This window comes from Pristiophorus japonicus, chromosome 15 (assembly GCF_044704955.1).
Source record: "Pristiophorus japonicus isolate sPriJap1 chromosome 15, sPriJap1.hap1, whole genome shotgun sequence".
In the NCBI taxonomy this organism is placed as follows: domain Eukaryota; kingdom Metazoa; phylum Chordata; class Chondrichthyes; family Pristiophoridae; genus Pristiophorus; species Pristiophorus japonicus.
The window spans coordinates 115,913,673-115,941,301 of NC_091991.1; the positions used below are offsets into that span (position 1 = coordinate 115,913,673).

Consider the following 27,629-nt stretch of genomic DNA (forward strand, 5'->3'; position numbering starts at 1 on the left):
TAATTTTTCTGGTGGGGGGGAAATCCAGAACAAGGGGGCATAGTCTTAAAATTAGATCTGGGCCATTCACGGGTGATGTCAGGAAGCACTTCTTCACACAAAGGGTAGTGGAAATCTGGAAAGCTCTCCCCAAAAGGCTGTGGATACTGGAATAATTGGTTGAATGGCAAAACAGGCTCAAGGGGCTGAATGGCCTCCTCGTATTCCTACACAAGGCCAGCAGTCTCTGTTTGGCCAGCGGAAGTTTCAGTTGGAGTGAAGTGCCCGTTGTGAATCCTTCCTTCCAGGGTCTCAGTCAAACCAAGAAACCTACCTGTGCCCAGGTCACGAGCTCGCTGGTTAAGTGGTAATGCACCATTCCATAATGTTCATCTTTCAGAACACTGCCTGTCACAGAATGAGACAAAAGGAAGTTACAGACAGATATAAAAATAAAGCATCACGCAACATTAAAAGAATAATAAGCAGTGCGGTGGGATCCTCGACAGCCCAAGCAAACACTGTGCACAGACACTCTGGCTACGGTGGCCCAGTGGTTCTGGTATTGGATGGGCTACTGAGCTCAAATCCCACCAGGGCAAACTGGCAAATGGCATTCAATAAATCTGGTAATTCAGGACTGGCACTGATAATCTGACCATGAAGCTGTCGGATTGTCGTAAAAACCCAACATCACTAATATCTTTCAGGGAAGAGAACCTGCTGTCTTTAGCTGGTCCGGCTTAACGTGACTCCAGTCCACACGGTGTGATCAACTTTTAACTGCCCTTAGGGGAGCTGGGGATGGGCAATAGATGCAGCCTTTTCAGTGTCCCACATCCTGAGACCAAGTCTAAACACAGACAGCACAGGGCCTGTCATATCACTAAAAGCGGCTGTCAGTAAACAGACAGGCATCATGTCACATTATAACAGTGTCCTTTCACTGAATTGTTCCCTGCCCGCCACCCCCGGGATCTCAGGGCTGTCCTCCTGTCTTCACACATTAGGTGTTGGTGGGTTTTCCGACTGTGGCAAGCATCATGGAAGAGCCTGATCGCCCCATTATCCTATGCCTACCTACTTTTCAACAGAGATTACTGAATCACAGACAGGAGCAGGGACCCTCTCCTTACTACCCTGTAACCCCATCTGACTCAACACAGACCAGCGATCAACCTGATCCATGTAGATCAGTACCAGACTGGGCGGTGCCCTTAACCACAGAGAATGTGAGAGAGAGAGAGAGAGAGAGAGAGAGGAGAGACAAAGAGAGAGAGAGAGAGAGAATGAGAGAGGGTGAGTGAGAGAGGGTGAGTGAGAGAGGGTGAGTGAGAGAGGGTGAGTGAGAGAGGGTGAGTGAGAGAGGGTGAGTGAGAGAGGAGAGACAGCGATTGAGACAGTGAGACACAGTGAGAGAAAGAGAGGAGAGACAGAGAGGCACAGACAGGGAAAGAGAGAGAGACAGTGTGAGAGTGAGAGAGAGTGTGTGAGTGAGAGATTGTGTGAGAGTGTGTGAGTGAGAGATTGTGTTAGAGTGTGTGCAAGTGAGAGAGAGTGAAAAAGAATGAGAGAGAGTGCGAGTGAGAGTGAAAGAGAGAGTGAGAGTGTGAGTGTGAAAGAAAATGAGTGAGTAAGAGAGTGAGTGAGTGTGAGTAAGAGTGTGAGTAAGAGTGTGAGTAAGAGTGTGAGTAAGAGTGTGAGTAAGATGAGGGAGTGAGAGTGTGACAGAGTGAGTGAGAGAGTGTGGGAAAGTGAGACACACAGAGGATGTAGAAACAGAGAAAGAGAAAGTGGAGAAAGAGAGATTCCTGTTTGATGTATAATTTGAGTGGAGGAATCCAGACGGAGTTAGATCTGTACCTTCAAATGTCATTTCTATAAAGTTCTTGAAAGGCTTGAGATCGGGCTCATCGCCCTGGATTTTGACCAGTAGCGTGTATCCGCTGCCAAATTTATTCTTGAGGTGCTGTGGACTTCCGAGACAATTGAACTGACCGTTGACCATGACAGCCAGCCTGGTGCAGAGGGCTTCACACTCCTCCATACTGAAACACACAGCACGCAGACTTACTGGAGACCACTTACACCATGTATTAGGTACATAGGAACACAGCACTGCACCGCAGGGAGGATATATTGGCCTTGGAGGGGCGCAGCACAGATTTACCAGAATGATACCGGGGCTAAAAGGGTTAATTTATGAGGACAGGTTGCGTAGACTAGGCTTGTATTCCCTCGAGGATAGAAGATTAAGGGGTGATCTAATCGAGGTGTTTAAGGTGGTTAAAGGAGTTGATAGGGTAGATGGAGAGAAACTAATTTCTCTGGTGGGGGGGAAATCCAGAACAAGGGGGCATAGTCTTAAAATTGGATCTGGACCATTCAGGGATGCTGTTAGGAAGTAATTCTTCACACAAAGGCTGGGGAGTCAATCAAAAATTTAAAAACTGAGATTAATAAGTTTTTGTTGGGTAAGAGCATTAAGGGATATGGAAGCAAAAGGGGCAAATGGGGTTGAGGTGTAGATCAGCCAGGATCTAACTGAATGGCAGAACATGCTGGAAGGGCTGAATGGCTGCCTCGTTTTATTATTAATACTGTAACCCGACTGTAACAGAGAAACACACAGTCTTACCTGTGGGAAGTGATGACGACTGACCTCCCGTTCTGTAGGGTACTGGTCACTGCATCCCATAATAGTCTCCTGGAAACGGGATCCATACCGGTGGACGGCTCATCCAGGAAGATGACAGCGGGGTTACCGATCATAGCCACCGCGGTGCTCAACTTCCGCTTGTTCCCACCGCTAGGATAGGACAAAACCAGCAGCAGAGTGAATCCCAGCACAGGGAGAGACCGGGAATCGCAGCACAGGGAGAGACCGGGAATCGCAGCACAAGGAGAGACTGGGAATCCCAGCAGGGAGAGACCGGGAATCGCAGCACAGGGAGAGATCGGGAATCCCAGCACAGGGAGAGACTGGGAATCGCAGCACAGAGACCGGGAATCGCAGCACAGGGAGATACTGGGAATCGCAGCACAGGGAGAGACCGGAAATCCCAGCACAGGGAGAGTCTGAAAATCCCAGCACAGGGAGAGACCGGGAATCGCAGCACAGGGAGAGACCGGGAATCGCAGCACAGGGAGAGACCGGAAATCCCAGCACAGCGAGAGGCCGGGAATCGCAGCACAGCGAGAGACCTGGAATGCCTGCACTGGGAACGGGAATCGCAGCAGAGGGAGAGACCGGGAATCCCAGCACAGAGACCGGGAATCCCAGCACAGGGAGAGACCGGGAATCCCAGCACAGGGACCTGGAATCCCAGCACAGGGAGAGACCGGGAATCCCAGCACAGGGAGAGACTGGGAATCCCAGCACAGAAACCAGAAATCCCAGTACAGAAACCAGAAATCCCAGCACAGGGAGAGACCGGGAATCACAGCACAGGGAGAGACCGGGAATCCCAACACAGGGAGAGACCGGGAATCCCAACACAGGGAGAGACCGGGAATCCCAGCAAAGAAGCCAGAAATCCCAGCACAGCGAGAGGCCGGGAATCGCAGCACAGGGAGAGGTCGGGAATCGCAGCACAGGGAGAGACCGGGAATCCCAGCACAGGGAGAGACCGGGAATCCCAGCACAGGGAGAGACCGGGAATGCCAGCACTGTGAACAGGAATCGCAGCAGAGGGAGCGACCGGGAATCCCAGCACAGGGAGAGCCTGGGAATCCCAGCACAGTGAGAGACTGGGAATCCCAGCACAGAGAGAGACCGGGAATGCCAGCACAGAAAGCAGAAATCCCAGCAAAGCGAGGGGCCGGGAATTGCAGCACAGGGAGAGACCGGGAATCCCAGCATGGGGAACGGGAATGCCAGCACAGAGACCGGGAATCCCAGCACGGAGAGACTGGGAATCCCAGCACAGGGAACAGGAATGCCAGCACAGCGAGAGACCGGGAATCGCAGCACAGTGAGAGACTGGGAATCCCAGCACAGAGACCGGGAATCCCAGCACAGGGAGAGACCGGGAATCCCAGCACAGAGACCGGGAATCCTAGCACGCGGAGAGACCGGGAATCCCAGCACAGGGAGAGACCGGGAATCCCAGCACAGGGAGAGACCGGGAATCCCAGCACAGGGACATTACCCCCTCCGCGACGCTTCCCAGATTTACTTCCGTGCTGATCTGGCAGCCTCCAGGCGGCCCAATATTGGGCTGACCTGAAACCAGCAAGCTGTATTGGGACACCCATAGTCTCCGGATTCATTTAAATGAGGTGTGGCCTCAAAAGCATACTGGCCACCACTTCTCGCCCCCCTGCAAGCAGGCGCCCTCCAAACAGTCCAATCAACTACTGTATATTTACACACTTTCCCACTTGCACAATCAGGAAGTATGTGATGGGCTGAATGGCCTCCTTCTGTGTTGTGAGATTCTATGACCATTGAGGAGAATCCTCCAACACAGACGGTTCCAAACAATAGGTGAAGAGAATAGAAAGGGAAGGCAATGCAGTGATGGCCTGATTTCACTCACCTGTACGTTCGCACCACCTTCTGAGCGTAGGGCTCGAGGAGGAGACTCCTCATCACATCTTGCACACACTGATTAATGCGGCCCTCGGGGATGCCCCGTAACCGTGCGTACATGAACAGCGTCTCCCGGCCCGTCATGTGATCGAGAAGAGCGTCAAACTGGGGGCAGTAACCAATCTTCTGTTGCACCTTTCCGGAAAGAGAGAGAAAAAAATAGGATTATTAGGAAAACGCAGTGGACTGAGGGTCCAGGATTCGCTGACCAATGAAACCTGTGGGCGGTGAAGCCCCTCCTGTGGGGTGAACGCCCCCCCCCCCCCCGTGGGAATTGAAACCCCCCTGTGGGAAGTGAAGCCCCTCCCGTGGGGGTGTGAAGCCCCTCCCGTGGGAGGGTGAAGCCCCTCCCGTGGGGGTGTGAAGCCCCTCCCGTGGGAGGGTGAAGCCCCTCCCGTGGGAGGGTGAAGCCCCTCCCGTGGGGGTGTGAAGCCCCTCCCGTGGGAGGGTGAAGCCCCTCCCGTGGGAAGTGAAGCCCCTCTGCCTGATACCAAGAGCCAGCTGCCAAGTCTGTGGAGAATCCCCCATGTTTTACCCACTTGCTTTCCTCAGCCCAGTTAACACTGACGGACCCACAATGCCCAAACCTGCCCTGACAAAAAGGTGAAAGGGTCTCTGCTCCGATGAACAGTGTGCCACGTTGAGTACTCACTATCTGCGTGTATAGTTGCGATGATTGTGGCACTGGAGAAGATGCAAAAAAGATTTCCCAGAATTATATCAGAATTGAGAGATTATACCTATCGGGAAAGATTGAACAGGCTGGGACTCTTTTCTCCAGAAAAGACTGAGGGGTGGCCCGATAGAAGGTTTGACTGGGTAGTTGTAGAGAATGTGTTTACTCTTGCAGGCGAGACTATGGGCCATAAATATAAGATAGTCACTAATAAATCCAATATGGAATTCAGAAGAAACATCTGCACGCAGGGAGTGGTGAGAACGTGCTAGCACAGGGAGTGGTGAGAACATGCTAGCACAGGGAGTGGTGAGAACGTGCTAGCACAGGGAGTGGTGAGAACGTGCTAGCACAGGGAGTGGTGAGAACATGCTAGCACAGGGAGTGGTGAGAACGTGCTAGCACAGGGAGTGGTGAGAACGTGCTAGCACAGGGAGTGGTGAGAACGTGCTAGCACAGGGAGTGGTGAGAACGTGCTAGCACAGGGAGTGGTGAGAACATGCTAGCACAGAGAGTGGTGAGAACGTGCTAGCACAGGGAGTGGTGAGAACGTGCTAGCACAGGGAGTGGTGAGAACGTGCTAGCACAGGGAGTGGTGAGAACGTGCTAGCACAGAGAGTGGTGAGAACGTGCTAGCACAGGGAGTGGTGAGAACATGCTAGCACAGGGAGTGGTGAGAACGTGCTAGCACAGAGAGTGGTGAGAACGTGCTAGCACAGAGAGTGGTGAGAACGTGCTAGCACAGAGAGTGGTGAGAACATGCTAGCACAGAGAGTGGTGAGAACGTGCTAGCACAGAGAGTGGTGAGAACGTGCTAGCACAGAGAGTGGTGAGAACGTACTAGCACAGGGAGTGGTGAGAACGTGCTAGCACAGGGAGTGGTGAGAACGTGCTAGCACAGAGAGTGGTGAGAACATGCTAGCACAGAGAGTGGTGAGAACGTGCTAGCACAGAGAGTGGTGAGAAGGTGCTAGCACAGAGAGTGGTGAGAACGTACTAGCACAGGGAGTGGTGAGAACGTGCTAGCACAGGGAGTGGTGAGAACGTGCTAGCACAGGGAGTGGTGAGAACGTGCTAGCACAGAGAGTGGTGAGAACGTGCTAGCACAGAGAGTGGTGAGAACGTACTAGCACAGGGAGTGGTGAGAACGTGCTAGCACAGAGAGTGGTGAGAACGTGCTAGCACAAGGAGTGGTGAGAACATGCTAGCACAGGGAGTGGTGAGAACATGCTAGCACAGGGAGTGGTGAGAACATGCTAGCACAGGGAGTGGTGAGAACGTGCTAGCACAGGGAGTGGTGAGAACGTGCTAGCACAGGGAGTGGTGAGAACGTGCTAGCACAGGGAGTGGTGAGAACATGCTAGCACAGAGAGTGGTGAGAACGTGCTAGCACAAGGAGTGGTGAGAACGTGCTAGCACAGGGAGTGGTGAGAACATGCTAGCACAGGGAGTGGTGAGAACATGCTAGCACAGGGAGTGGTGAGAACGTGCTAGCACAGGGAGTGGTGAGAACGTGCTAGCACAGGGAGTGGTGAGAACGTGCTAGCACAGGGAGTGGTGAGAACGTGCTAGCACAGGGAGTGGTGAGAACATGCTAGCACAGGGAGTGGTGAGAACGTGCTAGCACAGGGAGTGGTGAGAACGTGGTAGCACAGGGAGTGGTGAGAACATGCTAGCACAGGGAGTGGTGAGAACGTGGTAGCACAGGGAGTGGTGAGAACATGCTAGCACAGGGAGTGGTGAGAACGTGCTAGCACAGGGAGTGGTGAGAACGTGCTAGCACAGGGAGTGGTGAGAACGTGCTAGCACAGGGAGTGGTGAGAACGTGCTAGCACAGAGAGTGGTGAGAACGTGCTAGCACAGAGAGTGGTGAGAACGTGCTAGCACAGGGAGTGATGAGAACGTGCTAGCACAGGGAGTGGTGAGAACGTGCTAGCACAAGGAGTGGTTGAGACGAATAGCATCGATACATTTAAGGGGCAGCTGGATAAACACATGAAGGAGAAAGGACTAGAAGGATATGTTGATGGGGCAAAATGAAGTAGGATGGGAGGAGGCTCGTGTAGAGTATAAACACCGGCATAGACCTGTTGGGCCGAATGGCCTGTTTCGGCACTGTAAATACTTTGTACTATTGAAGGGCCTGTGGTGTGCTCACCTTTCTCCTTTCCTTCACGATGCTGTAACCATCGATATACGCATCTCCACTGCTCACCTTCTCATCCCCAGTCAACATCTTGAATAGGGTTGATTTACCAGCTCCATTGAACCCCAGCAATCCAAAACACTCCCCTTTATTTACACATAAACAAATTTTGTTCACAGCAATCGTCGCCTTCTTGTCGTAGTAAATCTGAAAGCAAAGTGCCAAGTACAGATTGGAAGACCACAGAACTCCAAATATAAACACAAATGTGAGATAGGTGCAGGGTAATGACCATCTCAAACAACAGAAAGCCCATCTACCTCCTCTTGACCAGAAACTGCCCCCCTCACCCTTCCCCATATCGCTATCCCCCATCCCCATCGTCAACCACTCCCCATCCCCATACCACCCATCGCTCCAATCCCCACCCCCATCGCTGTTTCCCCACCCCCACCCCCCATCATCGGTTATTCTGCAATGAGTGAAAGACTTGCATTTCTATAGTGCTTTTCACCACCTCGGGACATCCCAAAGCACCTTAGAGTCAATTAAGTACTTGTCGTCATTGTTGTAATGTATGAAAGACAGCTACCAAGTTCTGGCGAGAGGATAAATGAACTCCTTGTGATCTTAGTAGAAATCATAACCTGACATAAATACACACTTATGGTCAAGAGGTTTGATAAAGTTAAAATGGAAATGCGGCTGCAATTTGATTTCAGCGAACTTCTCCAAGGGAGATGCAGAGTGGAGCGATTGAGGGAGCGCAGCGATATAAAAGAGGTGGTGTCTACATTAACCAATTTGAAATATTGGCAACCTGAAAAAAATTAACATCCCGACAGTTTTGTGTTGCAGCAGAGAGGGTGTTGGAGGGTTGATTCCACGATCCGAATCTCCCAGCCAGGGCCAGTGCTCAAAAGGAGATCATCACAGAAAACCACGGGCACGCAGCTCATGTTTAATGGATGGTAAATGACAGTGGGTGTGCTTCGATTGACTGAGATGCACTTGCTGTCGGGAGCCCCAGATCCGAGTGCACCTCTCTACTTCAGTGCAACAGGTAACTGAAAGGATGGAATGGGCTAATCCTGCCTGACTGTGGGGCACTACTCAGCCCAATAAAGGGACCGACAATACGATCACCTGCTTCAGCGACATGAGATCATCAACAGAACACTGAGCGACGAGTACAACCTCCCCCAGCAGCTTCGCCTCGCCAGGTCACTGAGGGACTGTGCACAGTGGCTTCCTGCAGTGCCATCATTGCTGAAGGGACACTGCACCTACCTTGGAGAGGTTCTTTATCACCAGGGGGTTGTCCATTTGGAGAGCTGATGACTCCTCTATCCTCAAGCGCTCACTCATGACATCAGAGTCTTCAACGAGCGTTGGGCTGATGACATTCATCACCGATGCCTAACAGAAGTCAGCAACATTAGTCTCTTCATAGTTACTACACCACTCAAACCAACCAACAGTCAGAGAAAGTGCTGGAAACGCCCAGCAGGTCGGACAATGTGTGTGAGCAGAGGAGCCAGGTTAAAGTTTTGCACGTAATCTTTTATTCGAATTGAAGGTCCATTCCGGAGACGTTAACCTGTCGTTTATCTCCACAGATGCTGACTGACCTGCCATGTGTTTCCGATATTTTCTGTTTATATTTAATGTCTCCAGCATTTGCAGCCTCAGTGATTGTTATAAACGCCACAAACATTCTTCACAAACTCAGACTTTTTCCTCTATTTACTACTGGAAGTTGTTTGGTTAGCATTTAGGCACAATCTCCATGCTCAATTACAACCCGCCCTCCCCGGGACAGGGATTGATACTCAGTCACAGCTTAGTTCAGACTCATCCCCCTCCCCTGGACCCATATCTTCCCCTCCCCTGGGCCCCTCCCCAGACTCATCCCCCTCCCCTTGCCAAACTGGAAGCAATACGGTGGAGGAGGATTTCCTGGAGTGCATAAGGGATGGTTTTCTAGACCAATATGTTGAGGAACCAACTAGGGGGGAGGCCATCTTAGACTGGGTGTTGTGTAATGAGAGAGGATTAATTAGCAATCTCATTGTGCGAGGCCCCTTGGGGAAGAGTGACCATAATATGGTGGATTTCTGCATTAGGATGGAGAATGAAACAGTAAATTCAGAGACCATGGTCCAGAACTTAAAGAAGGGTAACTTTGAAGGTATGAGGCGTGAATTGGCTAGGATAGATTGGCGAATGATACTTAGGGGGTTGACTGTGGATGGGCAATGGCAGACATTTAGAGACCGCATGGATGAATTACAACAATTGTACATTCCTGTCTGGCGTAAAAATAAAAAAGGGAAGGTGGCTCAACCGTGGCTATCTAGGGAAATCAGGGATAGTATTAAAGCCAAGGAAGTGGCATACAAATTGGCCAGAAATAGCAGCGAACCTGGGGACTGGGAGAAATTTAGAACTCAGCAGAGGAGGACAAAGGGTTTGATTAGGGCAGGGAAAATGGAGTACGAGAAGAAGCTTGCAGGGAACATTAAGGTGGATTGCAAAAGTTTCTATAGGTATGTAAAGAGAAAAAGGTTAGTAAAGACAAACGTAGGTCCCCTGCAGTCAGAATCAGGGGAAGTCATAACGGGGAACAAAGAAATGGCAGACCAATTGAACAAGTACTTTGGTTCGGTATTCACTAAGGAGGATACAAACAACCTTCCGGATATAAAAGGGGTCAGAGGGTCTAGTAAGGAGGGGGAACTGAGGGAAATCTTTATTAGTCGGGAAATTGTGTTGGGGAAATTGATGGGATTGAAGGCCGATAAATCCCCAGGGCCTGATGGACTGCATCCCAGAGTACTTAAGGAGGTGGCCTTGGAAATAGCGGATGCATTGACAGTCATTTTCCAACATTCCATTGACTCTGGATCAGTTCCTATGGAGTGGAGGGTAGCCAATGTAACCCCACTTTTTAAAAAAGGAGGGAGAGAGAAAACAGGGAATTATAGACCGGTCAGTCTGACCTCAGTAGTGGGTAAAATGATGGAATCAATTATTAAGGATGTCATAGCAGTGCATCTGGAAAATGGTGACATGATAGCTCCAAGTCAGCATGGATTTGTGAAAGGGAAATCATGCTTGACAAATCTTCTGGAATTTTTTGAGGATGTTTCCAGTAAAGTGGACAAAGGAGAACCAGTTGATGTGGTATATTTGGACTTTCAGAAGGCTTTCGACAAGGTCCCACACAAGAGATTAATGTGCAAAGTTAAAGCACATGGGATTGGGGGTAGTGTGCTGACGTGGATTGAGAACTGGTTGTCAGACAGGAAGCAAAGAGTAGGAGTAAACGGGTACTTTTCAGAATGGCAGGCAGTGACTAGTGGGGTGCCGCAAGGTTCTGTGCTGGGGCCCCAGCTGTTTACATTGTACATTAACGATTTAGACGAGGGGATTAAATGCAGTATCTCCAAATTTGCGGATGACACTAAGTTGGGTGGCAGTGTGAGCTGCGAGGAGGATGCTATTAGGCTGCAGAGTGACTTGGATAGGTTAGGTGAGTGGGCAAATGCATGGCAGATGAAGTATAATGTGGATAAATGTGAGGTTATCCACTTTGGTGGTAAAAACAGAGAGACAGACTATTATCTGAATGGTGACAGATTAGGAAAAGGGAAGGTGCAACGAGACCTGGGTGTCATGGTACATCAGTCATTGAAGGTTAGCATGCAGGTACAGCAGGCGGTTAAGAAAGCAAATGGCATGTTGGCCTTCATAGCGAGGGGATTTGAATACAGGGGCAGGGAGGTGTTGCTACAGTTGTACAGGGCCTTGGTGAGGCCACACCTGGAGTATTGGTCTCCTAACTTGAGGAAGGACATTCTTGCTATTGAGGGAGTGCAGCGAAGATTCACCAGACTGATTCCCGGGATGGCGGGACTGACCTATCAAGAAAGACTGGATCAACTGGGCTTGTATTCACTGGAGTTCAGAAGAATGAGAGGGGACCTCATAGAAACGTTTAAAATTCTGACGGGTTTAGACAGGTTGGATGCAGGAAGAATGTTCCCAATGTTGGGGAAGTCCAGAACCAGGGGTCACAGTCTAAGGATAAGGGGTAAGCCATTTAGGACCGAGATGAGGAGAAACTTCTTCATCCAGAGAGTGGTGAACCTGTGGAATTCTCTACCACAGAAAGTAGTTGAGGCCAATTCACTAAATATATTCAAAAGGGAGTTAGATGAAGTCCTTACTACTCGGGGGATCAAGGGTTATGGCGAGAAAGCAGGAAGGGGGTACTGAAGTTTCATGTTCAGCCATGAACTCATTGAATGGCGGTGCAGGCTAGAAGGGCTGAATGGCCTGCTCCTGCACCTATTTTCTATGTTTCTATGTTGCCCCATCTCTTCCCCTCCCCTGGGCCCCTCCCCAGACTCATCCCCCTCCCCTTGCCCCATCTCTTCTCCTCCCCAGACTCATCCCCCTCCCCTGGCCCCATCTCTTCCCCTCCCCTGGGCCCCTCACCAGACTCATCCCCCTCCCCTGACCCCATCTCTTCCCTTCTCCTGGACCCATCTCTTCTCCTCCCCAGACTCATCCCCCTCCTCTGGGCTCATCTCTTCCCCTCCTCAGGACCAACCCCCTCCCCTGGTCCATCCCCCTCCCCTGGGCCCATTTCTTCCCCTCCCCTGGGCCCATCTCTTCCCCTCCCATGGGCCCATCCCTTTCCCCTGGGCTCATCTCTTCCCCTCCCCTGGACCCATCTCTTCCTCTCCTCTGGGCCCATCTCTTCCCCTCCCCTGGGCCCATCTCTTCCCCTCCCCTGGGCCCATCCCTTTCCCCTGGGCTCATCTCTTCCCCTCCCCTGGACCCATCTCTTCCCCTCCCCTGAGCCCCTCCTCAGGACCATCCCCCTCCCCTGGTCCATCCCCCTCCCCTGGGCCCATCTCTTCCCCTCCCCTGAGCCCATCTCTTCCCCTCCCCTGAGCCCATCTCTTCCCATCCCCTGAGCCCCTCCTCAGGATCATCCCCCACCCCTGGGCCCATCCCCTTGGACAAATCTCACTGATGGATAGACTCTCAGTCGGTTGAGGTAAAAATGCAAGTTTGAATTACGGAGTGCAAGATGGGAATGACAGTCCCGTCAGAAATCAGAAAAGTGTCATTCGGCTAATCCAATCACCTTGCTCCAACCAATTTGCTCATTCCCTGAGTCAGGGAAATCAGTACAGAAGGTGGTTCTGGAAATTCTCTACAGTAAAACAGTAAAAAAACAGGAACCTCTCAATTAAATTCCAGCCTTTACCTCAATCTCGGGATTCTGCTATTCTACATGTAGATCTCCCTAATTCCTCCATTAGATTCCAGCCTCTGACTCACTCACGGATATTTGTTATTCTATATATAAACCACCCAAAACCCTCGATTAGATTCCGGCCTGTAACTCACTCCTGGGTATCTGTTATTCTATATATAAACCCCCCCTCCCCACCGAACCCCTTGATTAGATTCCAGCCTATAACTCACGAGTATTTATTGTGACTTTGTTCTTACATTGATATTCTAGTTAACTTCAAACCAGCAGTCCAGTAATATAGAACACTGACAGCAAGTAACCTGGTAATGTTCGGTAAGAATAAGTTCATCTTCACCTGGCAGCAACATCAATGGTCAGAAGGGAGAGACTCTGAGTGGCTTTGTGCCATGTCAGAGGTGAATTGTTGTCTGTAATGAACTAACTCTTCCATCACTTTCAACTCACCTTTTTCTTTTTCCAGGAGATACAACGGAAAAAATTGGTCGTCTTTTTGAAGTCACTGAACTCAATAATGATGAGAAGAATCATGAATACAAAGCCCTGGCTTAACAGGGCAACAAAGAAACGGCCAATTCCAGGACGTTCCCAGGCAAGGTAATTCAGCTGGTAGGTGACATCTGTGAATGATGGATGATGCACACGCCGTTAATTACAACAGCTCGAGAACACCTTCAAATCAATAGAGGACTAATCGAATTTTAACATTTAAAAAATATTTACTGGCATTCTTCCCATCTTCCCATTTCCCCGTCTCCATGCCACTCAGGACAACTTGATGACGGGGGTAGGTAGATCTTTCCCAGACACCTGGGTACAATGCTGCAATAAAACTCTTGGATTGACTTCCATTTATTAGGCGCACATGACGGGTGGGGCGTATATCCTATTTCCTTTCACCCTTTAATATGACAAGTCATTTTATAATTACAAGCTAATTTTCAGAAACAATAATCAAATCCCATGCCTTTCCCACTTTTGCTAATGGCCACCCTTTCACTGTCTGCAGGTTCATGTATTATTTTGCATTTATCTATTTCCTACATTACAACAGTGACTACACTCCAAAAGTATTTCATTGGCTGTAAAGCGATGAGAGACGTCCGGTGGTCGTGAAAGGCGCTATATAAATCCAAGTCTTTCTTTTATCTACAGTAAAACCTTCCATTGCCGAGACCAATGTTGTCCAATAGAAATCACTGACTAACTACATGTGAACACAGTTTAGCCACATGCAATATTTTTAGTTGAAAACACCTTACACTCAGTACAGGTAAATTGGCTTCACATGTGGATATTCACATAAACATTTGCCACTCTTCAGTAACCAAGGAAGTAAAATGCTCACTCTTTGCTTTTCGTCTTATCAACAAACACACAGAAATGTTAAAGTTTACATGCAAATGAGTATTGAGATCACATGACAATGGCAGAGTCTCATTGTTTAATTAGTAATCAGAAATGCAATTAGTCACGTTAGGCTGGGGGCTAATGTATTGGGCACCACTGCCTTAGCCCATATGGTAAAGAGACCCACTTGCAAGTAAAATCAAGGAAAACCCAAAGATGTTTTATAAATACATAAAGAGCAAGAGGAGAACTAAGGAAAGAGTTGGGCCTATTAGAGACCAAAAAGTTAACCTGTGTGTGGAGGTGGAAGACATGGGTATGGTTCTTAATGAACACTTTGCGTCTGTCTTCACAGAAGAGAGGGACGATGTAGTTAAGGAGGAACATGAAATATTAGATGAGATGAACATAGTAAGAGAGGAAATATTAAGGGGTTTAGCATCTTTGAAAGTAGATAAATTGCCAGGCCTGGATGAAATGTATCCCAGGCTGTTAGGAGAAACAAGGGAGGAAATAGCAGCGGCTCTGACCATCATTTTCCAATCTTCTCTGGCTACAGGCGTGGTGCCAGAGGACTGGAGGACTGCTAACATAGTACCGTTTTTTAAAAAGGGAGAACAGGGTAGACTGAGCAAATATAGGCCAATCAGTCTAACCTCGGTGGTGGGCAAATTATTGGAAACATTTCTGAGGGACAGTATTAATCGTCATTTAGAAACGCACGGATTAATCAAGGACAGTCAGCATGGATTTGTTAAGCGAAGGTCGTGTCTGACTAACTTGATTTAATTTTTGAGGTGGTAACGTGGAAGGTCGATGAGGATTGCACATTTGATGTAGTCTACATGGATTTTAGCAAGACTTCTGACATGGCAGACTGGTCAAAAGAGTAAAAGCCCATGGGATCCAAGGGAAAGTGGCAAGTTGGATGCAAAATTGTCTCAGTGGCAGGAAGCAAAGGATAATGGTCGACGGGTGTTTTTGTGATTGGAAGGCTGTTTCCAGTGGGGTTCCACAGGGCTCAGTACTGGGTCCCTTGCTTTTTGTGGTATATATCAATGATTTAGATTTCAATGTAGGGGACATGATTAAGAAGTTTGCAAATGATACGAAAATTGGCCGTGTGGTTGATAATGAGGAAGCAAGCTGTAGACTGCAGGAATATATCAATGAATTGGTCAGGAGGGCAGAATAGTGGCAAATGGAATTCAATCTGGAGAAGTGTGAGGTAATGCATTTGGGAAGGGCTAACAAGGCAAGGGATACACAATAACTAGTAGGATACTGAGAAGTGTAGAGGAACAAAGGGACCTGGGAGTGCTTGTCAACAGATCCCTGAGGTAGCAGGACAGGTAGATAAGATGGTTAAGGCAGCATACGGATAGTTTCATTTATTAGCCAAGACACAGAATGTAAGAGCAGGCTTGCAGGGCTTACGGCCAATATGCTTGAACTGTATAAAACACTCGTTAGACCACAGCTAGCGTACTGCATACAGTAGTTCTGGTCACGTCATTACAGGAAAGATGTGATTGCACTAGAGAGGGTACAGAGGAAATTTAAGAGGATGTTGCCAGGACTGGAGAATTTTAGCTATGAGGAAAGATTGGATCGGCTTAGGTTGTTTTTTTTTGGAACAGATTTAATTAAGGTGTATAAAATTATGAGGGGGCTAAATAGAGTGGATAGGAAGGACCTATTTCCCTTAGCAGAGAAGTCAATAACCAAGGGGCATAGATTTAAAATAATTGGCAGAAGGATTAGAGGGGAGTTGAGGAGAACTTTTTTTCATCCAGAGGGTTGTGGGGGTCTGGAAAGCACTGACTGAAAGGATGGTAGAAGCAGAAACCCTCATCGCATTTAAAAAGTATTTGGATGTGCACTTGAAGTGCCAGAACCTAAAGGGCTACGGACCAAGAGCTGGAAAGCAGGATTAGATCGGATAGCTCTTTTTCAGCAAGCACAGACATAAATGGGCTGGATGGCCTCCTTCTGTGCTGTAAATTTCTATGATTCTATGATTGTCTTTGAATGTTGTCTGTCTCCATTTTTCATGTTACCTGAATACACAACCTATCGTCACAAGCAGAACATCGTCACTCCTCCTGCCAGCTGCCTCTTGGTTCATACATCATATGTGTAAAAGTGTTTGAGATTGGAGGGCATACTCACTGAATGACTCGCACAGAAATTCAGCAACTGGGCTAATGGTGCACACGCTGATCAATTGGTAGTTCGTATAAACGTGTTTCAGGGCCTGTCCCAGGCAATAATTGGGTAAAATGAGGAACACTTTGTCCAGAATATCTGCCAGGTATGTCAGACCAAACTCTGTGGGGAGAAACCATTAAACATAATGAAACTCAGCTAAGTGCATTTGCAGCCTATTGTTCAGGACCCCCACCAACCCCTCCCCTCCATTCAGGGCAGGGAGTCACTTGGGGAAGGGATGAAGCACTGGAATTCAACAGTACTGAAGGGAGCTGGATGTTTCTCAAGACCTGAGTATCTCGAGGTCAGCAGTTCGAGTTTCCACAGAAAGATCCACAGTGCTGGAATTGGAGGGACAAAACTGCTTCAGAAATCAGGGTGTTAAGAACATACGAAATAGGAGCAGGAGTAGGCCATACGGCCCCTCGAGCCTTCACCGCCATTCAATCAGATCATGGCTGATCTGATCATGGACTCAGCTCCACTTCCCTGCCCGTACCCCATAACCCCTTATCGTTTAAGAAACTGTCTATTTCTGTCTTAAATTTATTCAATGTTCCAGCTTTCCACAGCTCTCTGAGGCAGCAAATTCCACAGATTTACAACTCTCTGAGAGAAGAAATTTCTCCTCATCAGTGTTTTAAATGGGCGGCCCCTTATTCTAAGATCGTGCCCTCTAGTTCTAGTCTCCCTCATCAGTGGAAACATCCTCTCTGCATCCACCTTGTCAAGCCCCCTCATAATCTTATACGTTTTGATAAGATCATCTCTCATTCTTCTGAATTCCAGTGAGTAGAGGCCCAGTCTACTCAACCTTTCCTCATAAGTCAACTACCTTATCTCCAGAATCAACCTAGTGAACTTTCTCTGAACTGCCTCCAAAGCAAGTATATCCTTTCGTAAATATGGAAACCAAAACTGCGCACAGTATTCCAGGTGTGGCTTCACCAATACCCTGTATAACTGTAGCAAGACTTCCCTGCTTTTACACTCCATCCCCTTTGCAATAAAGGTCAAGATTCCATTGGCCTTCCTGATCACTTGCTGTACCTGCATACTATCCTTTTGTGTTTCATACACAAGTACTCCCAGGTCCCGCTGTACTGTAGCACTTTGCAATCTTTCTCCATTTAAATAATAACTTGCACTTTGATTTTTTTCTGCCAAAGTGCATGACCTCACACTTTCCAACATTATACTCCATTTGCACATCCACTGGCTCCTCTTCATCCACCCTGTTCGTTACATCCTCAAAGAATTCCAGCAAACTTGTCAAACATGACTTCCCCTTCATAAATCAATGCTGACTCTGCCTGACCGAATTTTGCTTTTCCAAATGTCCTGCTACTGCTTCTTTAATAATGGACTCCAACATTTTCCCAACCACAGATGTTAGGCTAATTGGCCTATAGTTTCCTGCTTTTTATCTGCCTCTTTTTTTTTAAATAGGGGCGTTACATTTGCAGTTTTCCAATCTGCTGGGACCTCCCCAGAATCCAGGGAATTTTGGTAAGTTACAGCTGATGCATCCACAATCCTTGCCGCTACTTCTCTTAAGACCCTAGGATGCAAGCCATCAGGTCCAGGGGATTTATCTGCCTTTAGTCTCATTATCTTACAGAGTACCACCTCCTTAGTGATTGTGATTGTGTTAAGTTCCTCCCCCCACTATAGCCCCTTGACTATCCACTGTTGCAATATTGTTAGTGTCCTCTACCGTAAAGATTGATACAAAATATTTGTTCAGAGTTTCTGCCATCTCCATGTTCCCCATTACTAATTCCCCGATCTCGTCCTCTAAGGGACCAACATTTACTTTAGCCATTCTTTTCCTTTTTATATGCCTATAGAAACTCTTGATATCTGTTTTTATATTTCGTGTTAGTTTACTTTCATAGTCTATCTTCCCTTTCTTAATCATTTTTTTAATCATTCTTTGCTGGCTTTTAAAAGCTTCCCAGTCTTGTGTCCTCCCACTAGTTTTGGCCACTTTGTATGCTCTTGTTTTTAATTGGATACCGTCCTTTATTTCTTTAGTTAGCCACGGATGGCTATCTTTTCTCTTACAGCCTTTCCTCCTCACTGGAATATATTTTTCTTGAGAGTTATGAAATATCTCCTTAAATGTACGCCACTGTTCATCAACCGTCCCATACTTTCATCTATTTTCCCAGTCCACTAGCCAACTCTGCTGTCATATCTTCAGTCTCCTTTATTTAAGCTTACTACGCTGGTTAGAGATCCAACTTTCTCACCCTCCATCTGAATTTGAAATTCAATCATGCTATGATCACTCATTCCAAGGGGATCCTTTACTAGGAGATTGTTGATTAATCCTGTCTCATTACACAGGACCAGATCTAAGATAGCCTGCCCCCTGGTCGGTCACGTTACATACTGCTCAAGGAACCCGTCCCTTACGCACTCTATGAACTCCTCCTCAAGGCTACCCTGACCAATTAGATTTGTCCAATCAATATGGAGGTTAAAATCACCCATGATTATTGCTGTTCCCTTTTTACAAGCCCCCACTATTTCCTGGTTATGCTCCAACCAACAGAGTTGCTACTGTTACAGTTGCTATTTTATTCCAATTTGAAATAATTTTCCTTTTTCCCCTCTCCTAAACCGAGCTCTCTCCTGACTGAGGGTAGCCAGCTGGTCTACTCTTCCTCATTCCTCCATGTCACCAAGCTGTCAATGATCCTCCTGTGCTGGTTATAATGAGGCTCAAGTGGTTCCGAGCGACTCTTCCCCGCCAATCTTTACCACCGAGTTCTGGACCTCGGCCTATGGAAAATCCAGGAAGACAACTGGATCTTGGCATTCTGCAACACTGCACTAACACAAGGCATCACAGGGCCAATACAATCAAACACAGCGCCAATGACACTACAACACCAATGCAGGACACTGTGACAGCACGATGCAGGGTATTACAGCACCAATGCACAGCGTTACAGCCCAATGCATGTCGCTGCAACAGCACCAATGCATATCCTGCTGACCACACCAATGCACACCACTGCATCGGCACCAAACGCAGGGCGCCGTGACAGCGCCAAGGCAGGGCTCTGCGGCAGCACACCGATGCAATGCATCACAGCACCAATGCAGCACGCCACAAAAGTACCAATGCAATGCAACACGACGTAATGCAGTACATTGTACAAAGCTCTCGCTTGTCGAAATGCAAAATTCAGACATCAAGACCCTACAAACAGTGACTCGAAGCAGTGGAATGGAATTCTCAGCCCCTAAACTCCCATCTGTGAGTCCCTTACTCCCAAGTACCTGGGATTTTCATGATGTTGACGGTCATGAAGCTGGCAGTGCCAGTCAGAATGTTGGCTATGGTGATCCTGGTGTAAGCTGTGGCAGTGTAAGTGAAGAAGTAGTGGCAGAGGTACATGAGGGGGATGATGGAACAGCCGTGGAACATCAGAAGTATCAGCACATCTCCGAGATGCTCCTGTCTCGTGTAAGGTGGCAGGTTAAAGATCTCGAAAATGAACTGCAATCAAATCACAAAGAGGCTAATTATCTGTGGCTCTCCTGCCGTTATTTTCAGATGACCATTGGGCTGGGATCAGACTATTCAGGTGTACCCAGAATAGACACATCACAGGCCAGACAACATCGTTCCTCAGTGTCAGAGCAGTGAGCTCTGCAGAGGATCGGGCCCACTTCATGAGTGGCTCCAAATGCCGGACATAGGCAGAATATTACTCAACAAAATAATTACAGGCTCTGAACACACACACACACACACACACACACACACAAACGTTTCACGATTGTACAGCCCCACTATAGAGAAACATCCCCAGAGACACAAGGACAATGGATACTGAGCCAGAGTAGGGATATCAGGAGCGTGACCGAACACTTGGTCAAACAGATGGGTTTTAAGAAGTTTCTAACTGCAGCGGCTGTCTCTGTACCTGCCCTCCTGGGCAGTGATGCCATCAAGGTCGAGGTTGGTGATTGGAGCGTGGGCAGGTACAGCAGGAGCGGTGAGAGACTGTGGAGGGATGTGATCAGGGCCCAGGAGAGACGTGAGTTCGGGGCCAGGGACAGCACGGCTCAGCCCACACTGCGATATGTGTGCGCACTAGGTCCCGTGCAGCAAAGCAGGTCTCCAGTCGTCTTGGATAACCCTTGCCACTGGACCAAGACCTGGCTCTGTCAAGCCTGTGTGGTAGCTGGTGTGCAACAGTCACTATATGTTAAAAAAATCCATCTTCCACACTTCAGGATGTAGTTCAGGACCTGGAATATTAGGTCCTTCATTGAAACACCTGTGAACTTATCCTTTTTTGGCGTGGAAGCAAGTCATCCTCGTTTCGAGGGACTGCCTATGATGACGACCTGCCCTGTACGGCAGTCTCTGATTTTGAAGCAGCAACAGGATTCTGGCTTAGTTGGGAGAGTTCCCATTTAAATGTCACAGCACTGGAGGAGTGGGGCAGAGAAATGGCAGGTACAGGGCTGTTACTGGGCCCCACACCTTCAGAAAAAGCTCCATCAGGACAGACCTCGAGTAGACGGGACCTATTTATAATAATAAACTCCCCCATCCCCCGCCCTCAACACAGTTACCCAGAGACACACGCTGCCAGTCTCCCTGCGGGATGTTCAGAAATCCGACTCTCTACAAGACATAAACTAATTAGTGGGGGGGGAGGGTTCAGGTGAGCAGAAATTTAAAAAGTCAAAGAATAAGGAGAAGGCAATAGAGCAGGGTAGCACCGGGGGAAATGAAAATCAGAGCATGCCAGAAGGGGACAGAATGTATAAACATAAAGGTGTATCAGAAAGTAGGGTCAAAGCAGGAAAAAATGGTAAAAAAACAAATTTAGAAGCTCTTTATCAGAATGCAGCATATGTAACAAAATAGATGAATTAACGGCACAAATAGATACAAATGGGTATTATCTAATAGCCATTACAGAGACGTGTGTGCAAGGTGACCAAGACTGGGAACTAAATATTCAGGGGTATTTGACAATTTGGAAGGATAGACAGAAAGGAAAAGGAGGTGGGGTAGCTCTGTTAATAAAGGATGAGATCAGTGCATTAGTGAGAAACGATATTGGCTCAGAAGATCAAGATGTTGAATCAGTTTGGGTGGGGATAAGAAATAGTAAGGGGAAAAAGCCGCTGGTGGGTGTAGTCTACAGGCCCCCTAACAGGAGCTACACTGTTGGACGGACTATAAATCAACAAAAAATGGAGGCTTGTAAAAGAGGAATGGCAATAATCATGGGCAATTTTAACCTTCATATCGATTGGACAAAGCAAATTGGTCAGGGTACTCTTGAGGAAAAGTCCATAGAGTGTATCCGGGGTAGCTTCCTTGAACAGTACTTTGTGGAACCAACCAAGGAGCAGGCTATCTTAGATCTGGTACTATGTAATGAGACAGTATTAATAATCAATCTCCGAGTAAAGGATCCTCCAGCAATGAGTCATCACAGCATGGTTGAATTTTAAATTCATTTGAAAGGTGAGAAAGTTGGATCTCAAACCAGTGTCCTAAGCTTAAACAAAGGAAACTATAAAGGTATGAGGACAGAGTTGGCTAAAGTGGACTGGGAAAATAGATTAAAGTGTGGGACGGTTGATGAGCAGTAGCAGACGGTTAAGGACATATTTCATAACTCTCAACAAAAATATATTCCAATGAGGAGGAAAGATTGTAAGAGAAGGGATAATCATTTGTGGCTAATGAAGGAACTGAGGGATGGTACCAAATTGAAAACAAGGGCATACAAAGTGGCCAAGACTAGTGGGAGGCCAGAGGTGTTGTGTATCTGTAAAGCATGCACTTCCATGTTCCACCACCAGGGAGCTCATCCCCTGAAGTCCCAAGGGAGCACCGTATATAAGCCAGCCCCGAAGGCCTGTTCCTCACACTGGAGTGTCTTATTAAAGACTGAGGTCACTGTTACTTTAACCTCCCTTTGTGTAGCCTCATCTGTGTTAGGAACACAATAACTGGCGATGAGAATACGAATCCAACGCAAAGATGCAGCAAACTGTGGGCATCCTGGAGAAGTTATCGGAGGGTGAGGACTGGGAAGCCTATGTCGAACGGCTAGACCAGTACTTTGTAGCCAATGAGCTGGACGGAGAAGGAAGCGTTGCAGAAAGGAGAGTGGCCCTCCTTACACAGTCTGCGGGGCACCGACCTACAACCTCATGAAGAATCTTCTGGCTCTGGCGAACCCCACAGATAAGTCATATGAAGAGCTGTGTACACTGGTTCGAGAGCATCTTAACCTGAGGGAGAGCGTGCTGATGGCGAGGTATCGGTTCTACACGTGCCAGCGATCTGAAGGTCAGGAAGTGGCGAGCTACATCGCCGAGCTAAGGCGACTTGCAGGACAATGTGAGTTTGATGGCTACCTGGAGCAAATGCTCAGAGACTTTTTTGTACTGGGCACTGGCCACGAGACCATCCTACGAAAACTTTTGACTGTAGAGACATCGACCCTCAGTAAGGCCATTACGATAGCACAGGCGTTTATGTCCGCCAGTGATAACACCAAACAAATCTCTCAGCACACAAGTGATAGCAATGTTCATAAATTAACTGGAACTGTGTTTGCAAGCAGAAATGTACAGGGCAGAACCCACGAGTCTGCAACTGCCAGCAGGCCTCAGGTGACTCAGATGATTCAGAGTCCCCAACAAAGGATGAATGCAAGACAATTCACACCTTGTTGGCGTTGTGGAGGCTTCCATTCAGCCGATTCATGCCGCTTCAAAGGGTATGTTTGCAAGAGCTGTGGAACAATGGGGCACCTCCAACAAGCTCTGCAAAACCTGCTAACCACCACATGGCAGAGGAAGATCGGTCCATGGTGGATCAAAGCAATTTCGAGCCTGAGAGAGAGGAGGCAGATATTGAAGTACACGGGGTGCACACATTTTCAACAAAATGTCCAACTATAATGCTAAACGTAAAACTGAATGGCTTACCCGTAGCCATGGAACTGGACATTGGCGCTAGCCAATCCATCATGAGTAAAAAGATGTTTGAGAGACTGTAGTGCAACAAGGCATTCAGACCAGCCCTGATGCCCCATCCACACGAAACTGAGAACGTACACCAAAGAGCTTATCACTGTCCTGGGCAGTGCCATGGTCAAGGTCACCTACGAGGGCACGGTGCACAAACTGCCACTCTGGATTGTCCCGGGCGATGGCCCCACATTGCTTGGAAGGAGCAGGCTGGGCAAAATCCACTGGAACTGGGATGACATCCGAGTGCTATCACATGTCGATGAGGGCTCATGTACCCAGATTCTTAACAAATTTCCTTCCCTTTTTGAGCCAGGCATTGGAAACTTTTCCGGGGCGAAGGTGCGGATCCACTTGGTCCCAGAGACACGACCCATTTACCACAAGGCGCGAGCGGTACTTCACATGATGAGGGAGAGTGGAAATCGAGCTGGACAGGCTGCAATGCGAGGGCATCATCTCCCCAGTGGAATTCAGCGAGTGGGCCAGCCCGATTGTTCCAGTACTCAAAAGTGATGGCACGGTCAGGATTTGTGGCGATTATAAAGTAACTATTACTCATTTCTCGCTACAGGACCGATACCCGCTACCTAAGGCAGGCGACCTATTTGCGACGCTGGCAGGAGGCAAAACGTTCACCAAGCTCGACCTGACTTCGGCCTACATGACGCAGGAGCTGGAGGAGTCTTCGAAGGGCCTCACCTGCATCAAAACGCACAAGGGACTGTTCATCTACAACAGATGCCCATTTGGAATTCGGTCGGCTGCAGCGATCTTCCAGAGAAACATGGAGAGCCTACTCAAGTCGGTACCACACACGGTGGTCTTTCAGGACGACATATTGATCACGGGTCGGGACACTGCCGAGCACCAACAAAACCTGGAGGAAGTCCTCCAGCGACGGGATCGCATAGGGCTGCGGCTGAAGACGTCGAAATGCGTCTTATGGCAACATAAGTGGAGTTTTTGGGGAGAAAGATCGCGGCGGACAGCATTCGGCCCACAGACGCCAAGACAGAGGCTATGAGGAACGCGCCCAGGCCACAGTACGTCACGGAGCTGCATTCGTTCCTGGGACTCCTCAACTATCTTGGTAACTTCCTACCGGGATTAAGCACCCTCTTAGAGCCCCTACATGTGTCGTTGCGCAAAGGTGAGAACTGGGTATGGGGAAAAAACCAAGTAATTGCTTTTAAGAAAGCCAGAAACATTTTATGCTCCAACAAGCTGCTTGTATTGTATAACCCGTGTAAAAGACTTATGCTAGCATGTGACGCGTTGTTGTACGGAGTCGGGTGTGTATTACAACAAGCTAATGTTGCGGGGAAGTTGCAACCTGTCGCCTATGCTTCCAGGAGCTTATCTAAGGCCGAGAGGGCCTGCAGCATGATTGAGAAAGAGGCATTAGCGTGTGTGTTCGGTGTAAAGAAAATGCATCAGGACCTGTTTGGCCTCAAATTTGAGCTGGAAACCGATCACAAGCCCCTCACATCCCTGTTCGCTGAAAACAAGGGGATAAATACTAATGCCTCAGCGCAAGTGACCACCTTTGTATGCGGGCTATCAGCGTATAACTATACCATCCGCCACAGACCAGGCACCGAGAACTGTGCGGATGCTCTCAGTCGGCTACCATTGCCCACCACGGGGGTGGAAATGGCGCAGCCTGCAAACTTGTTGATGGTGGCGCAGCCCGCAGACTTATTGATGGTCATGGAAGTGTTTGAAAATGATAAATCACCTATCATGACCCGCCAGATTAGGACTTGGACCAGCCAAGATCCTCTGCTGTCCCTAGTAAAAAACTGTGCACTGCATGGGAGCTGGGCCAGCATCACCGTTGAAATGCAAGAGCCAATCAAGCCGTTCCAGCGGCGAAATGACGAGCTGTCCATTCAGGCAGACTGCCTGCGTAGTGCCACCCCAAAAAGGGCAGGGAGACGTTTATCTCGGATCTCCACAGCACACACTCGGGTATAGTAATGATGAAAGCGATAGCCAGATCCCACGTGTGGTGGCCCGGTATCGACTCTGACTTATAGAGTCCTGTGTACAGCAATGCAGCATATGTGCTCAGTTGAGCAATGCGCCCAGAGAGGCACCACTAAGTTTTTGGTCCTGGCCCTCCAGACCATGGTCGAGGATCCATGTTGACTATACGGGCCTGTTTCTCGGTAAAATGTTCCTGGTGGGGTGGATGCTTTTTCAAAATGGATTGAATGTGAAATAATGTCGGGAAGCACCGCCACCACCACCATTGAAAGCCTGAGGGCCATGTTTGCCACCCACGGCCTGCCTGACATACTGGTTAGTGACAACGGGCCATGTTTCACCAGTGCCGAATTTAAAGAATTCATGACCCGCAATGGGATCAAACATGTCACCTCGGCCCCTTTTAAACCAGCCTCCAATGGGCAGGCAGAGCAGGCAGTACAAACCATCAAACAGAGCCTTAAACAAGTCACAGAAGGCTCACTCCAAACCCGCCTGTCCCGAGTACTGCTCAGCTACCGCACGAGACCCCACTCACTCACAGGAGTGCCCCCAGCTGAGCTACTCATGAAAAGGACACTTAAAACCAGACTCTCGCTGGTTCACCCCAACCTGCATGATCAGGTAGAGAGCAGGCGGCAGCAACAAAATGTAAACAATGGTTGCGCCACTGTGTCACGGGAAATTGATCTGAATGACCCTGTGTATGCGCTAAACTATGGACATGGTCTCAAGTGGATCGCAGGCACGGTGATAGCTAAAGAAGGAAATAGGGTGTTTGTAGTCAAACTAGACAATGGACAAATTTGCAGAAAGCACCTGGACCAAACGAGGCTGCGGTTCACAGACTGCCCTGAACAACCCACAGCAGACACCACCTTTTTCGAGCCCACAACACACACCCTGAGGATCAACGACACACGCCGGACCAGGAAATCGAACTCATCACGCCCAACAGCCCAGCAAGGCCAGGCTCACCTAGCAGCCCTGCAGGGCCAACAACACGCCAGCCCAGCGAGGGCACAGCCAACACACCAGAACAGACATTTGTACCGAGGCGGTCCACCAGGGAAAGAAAGGCTCCCGACCGCCTCACCTTGTAAATAGCTTTCACTTTGACGTTGGGCGGGGGGGGGGGCAGTGATGTTGTGTATCAGTAAAGCATGCATTCCCATGTTCCGCCACCAGGGAGCTCATCCCCTGAAGTCCCAAGGGATCCCAGCGTCTTCCCTCTCTTAATTATTTTTTTAGTCGTTCTTTGCTGGCTTTTAAAAGTTTCTCAAAGAACTCCAGCAAATTTGTCAAACATGATTTCCCTTTCATAAAACCATGCTGACTCTGCATCCTCTAAGGGACCATCTAAGGGAAGATAGATTATGAAAGCAAACTAGCACGAAATATAAAAACAGATAGTAAGAGTTTCTGCAGGTACATAAAAAGGAAAAGAATGGCTAAAGTAAATGTTGGTCCCTTCGAGGATGAGACTAGGGAATTAATAATGGGGATCAGGGAAATGGCAGAGACTTTGATCAAATACTTTGTATCGGTCTTCACGGTAGAAAACACTAAAAACATCCCAATAGTGGATAATCCAGGGGCTATAGGGAGGAAGGAACTTAATACAATCACTATCACTAAAGAAGTAGTACGCGGTAAGATAACAGGACTAAAGGCGGACAAGTCCCGTGGGTCTGATGGCTTGCATCCTCGGGTCTTAAGAGAAGTGGCTGCAGAGATAGTGGATGCATTGGTTGTAAGCTACCAAAATTGCCTGAATTCTGGGGCAGTCCCAGTGGGTTGGAAAACCACAAATGTAACGCCCCTATTTAAAAAAGGAGGCAGACAGAAAGCGTGAAACTATAGACCAGTTAGCCTAGCATCTGTCGTCGTGAAAATGCTAGAGTCCATTAATAAGGAAGCAGTAACAGGACATTTGGAAAAGCATGATTCCCTAGTGGGAGGCCAGAGAATTGGGAAACTTAAAAGCCAGCAAAGAACGACTAAAAAAAATAATAGAGGAAAGATAGATTATGAAAGCAAACTAGCATGAAATATAAAAACAGATAGTAAGAGTTTCTGCAGGTACATAAAAAGAAAAAGAGTGGCTAAAGTAAATGCTGGTCCCTTAGAGGATGCAGAGTCAGCATGGTTTTATGAAAGGGAAATCATGTTTGACAAATTTGCTGGAGTTCTTTGAGGATGTAATGAGCAGGGTGGATAAGGGGGAACCAGTGGATTGGTGTATTTGGATTTCCAGAAGGCATTCGATATGGTGCCACATAAAAGGTTACTGCACAAGATAAAAGTTCACGGAGTTGGGGATAATATATTAGCATGCATAGAGGATTGGCTAACTAAC

General features: G+C 48.2%; 1 protein-coding gene across 4 annotated transcripts in view; it reads right to left on the reverse strand.

Annotated features, from left to right (window-relative positions):
- abca3b (ATP-binding cassette, sub-family A (ABC1), member 3b) overlaps nucleotides 1–27,629 on the reverse strand; it is a 188,672-nt gene that overhangs the window by 29,580 nt on the left and 131,463 nt on the right. For all 4 annotated transcript variants that reach the window (XM_070900872.1, XM_070900871.1, XM_070900873.1 and 1 more), the window contains 9 exons: nucleotides 19,544–19,763; nucleotides 16,211–16,369; nucleotides 13,136–13,308; nucleotides 8,686–8,814; nucleotides 7,408–7,602; nucleotides 4,521–4,708; nucleotides 2,618–2,788; nucleotides 1,843–2,027; nucleotides 314–387 (listed from right to left, as the gene is read on the reverse strand). In XM_070900872.1, the coding sequence (XP_070756973.1) occupies nucleotides 314–387; nucleotides 1,843–2,027; nucleotides 2,618–2,788; nucleotides 4,521–4,708; nucleotides 7,408–7,602; nucleotides 8,686–8,814; nucleotides 13,136–13,308; nucleotides 16,211–16,369; nucleotides 19,544–19,763 (1,494 nt within the window). The remainder of the gene's footprint in view (nucleotides 1–313; nucleotides 388–1,842; nucleotides 2,028–2,617; nucleotides 2,789–4,520; nucleotides 4,709–7,407; nucleotides 7,603–8,685; nucleotides 8,815–13,135; nucleotides 13,309–16,210; nucleotides 16,370–19,543; nucleotides 19,764–27,629) is intronic.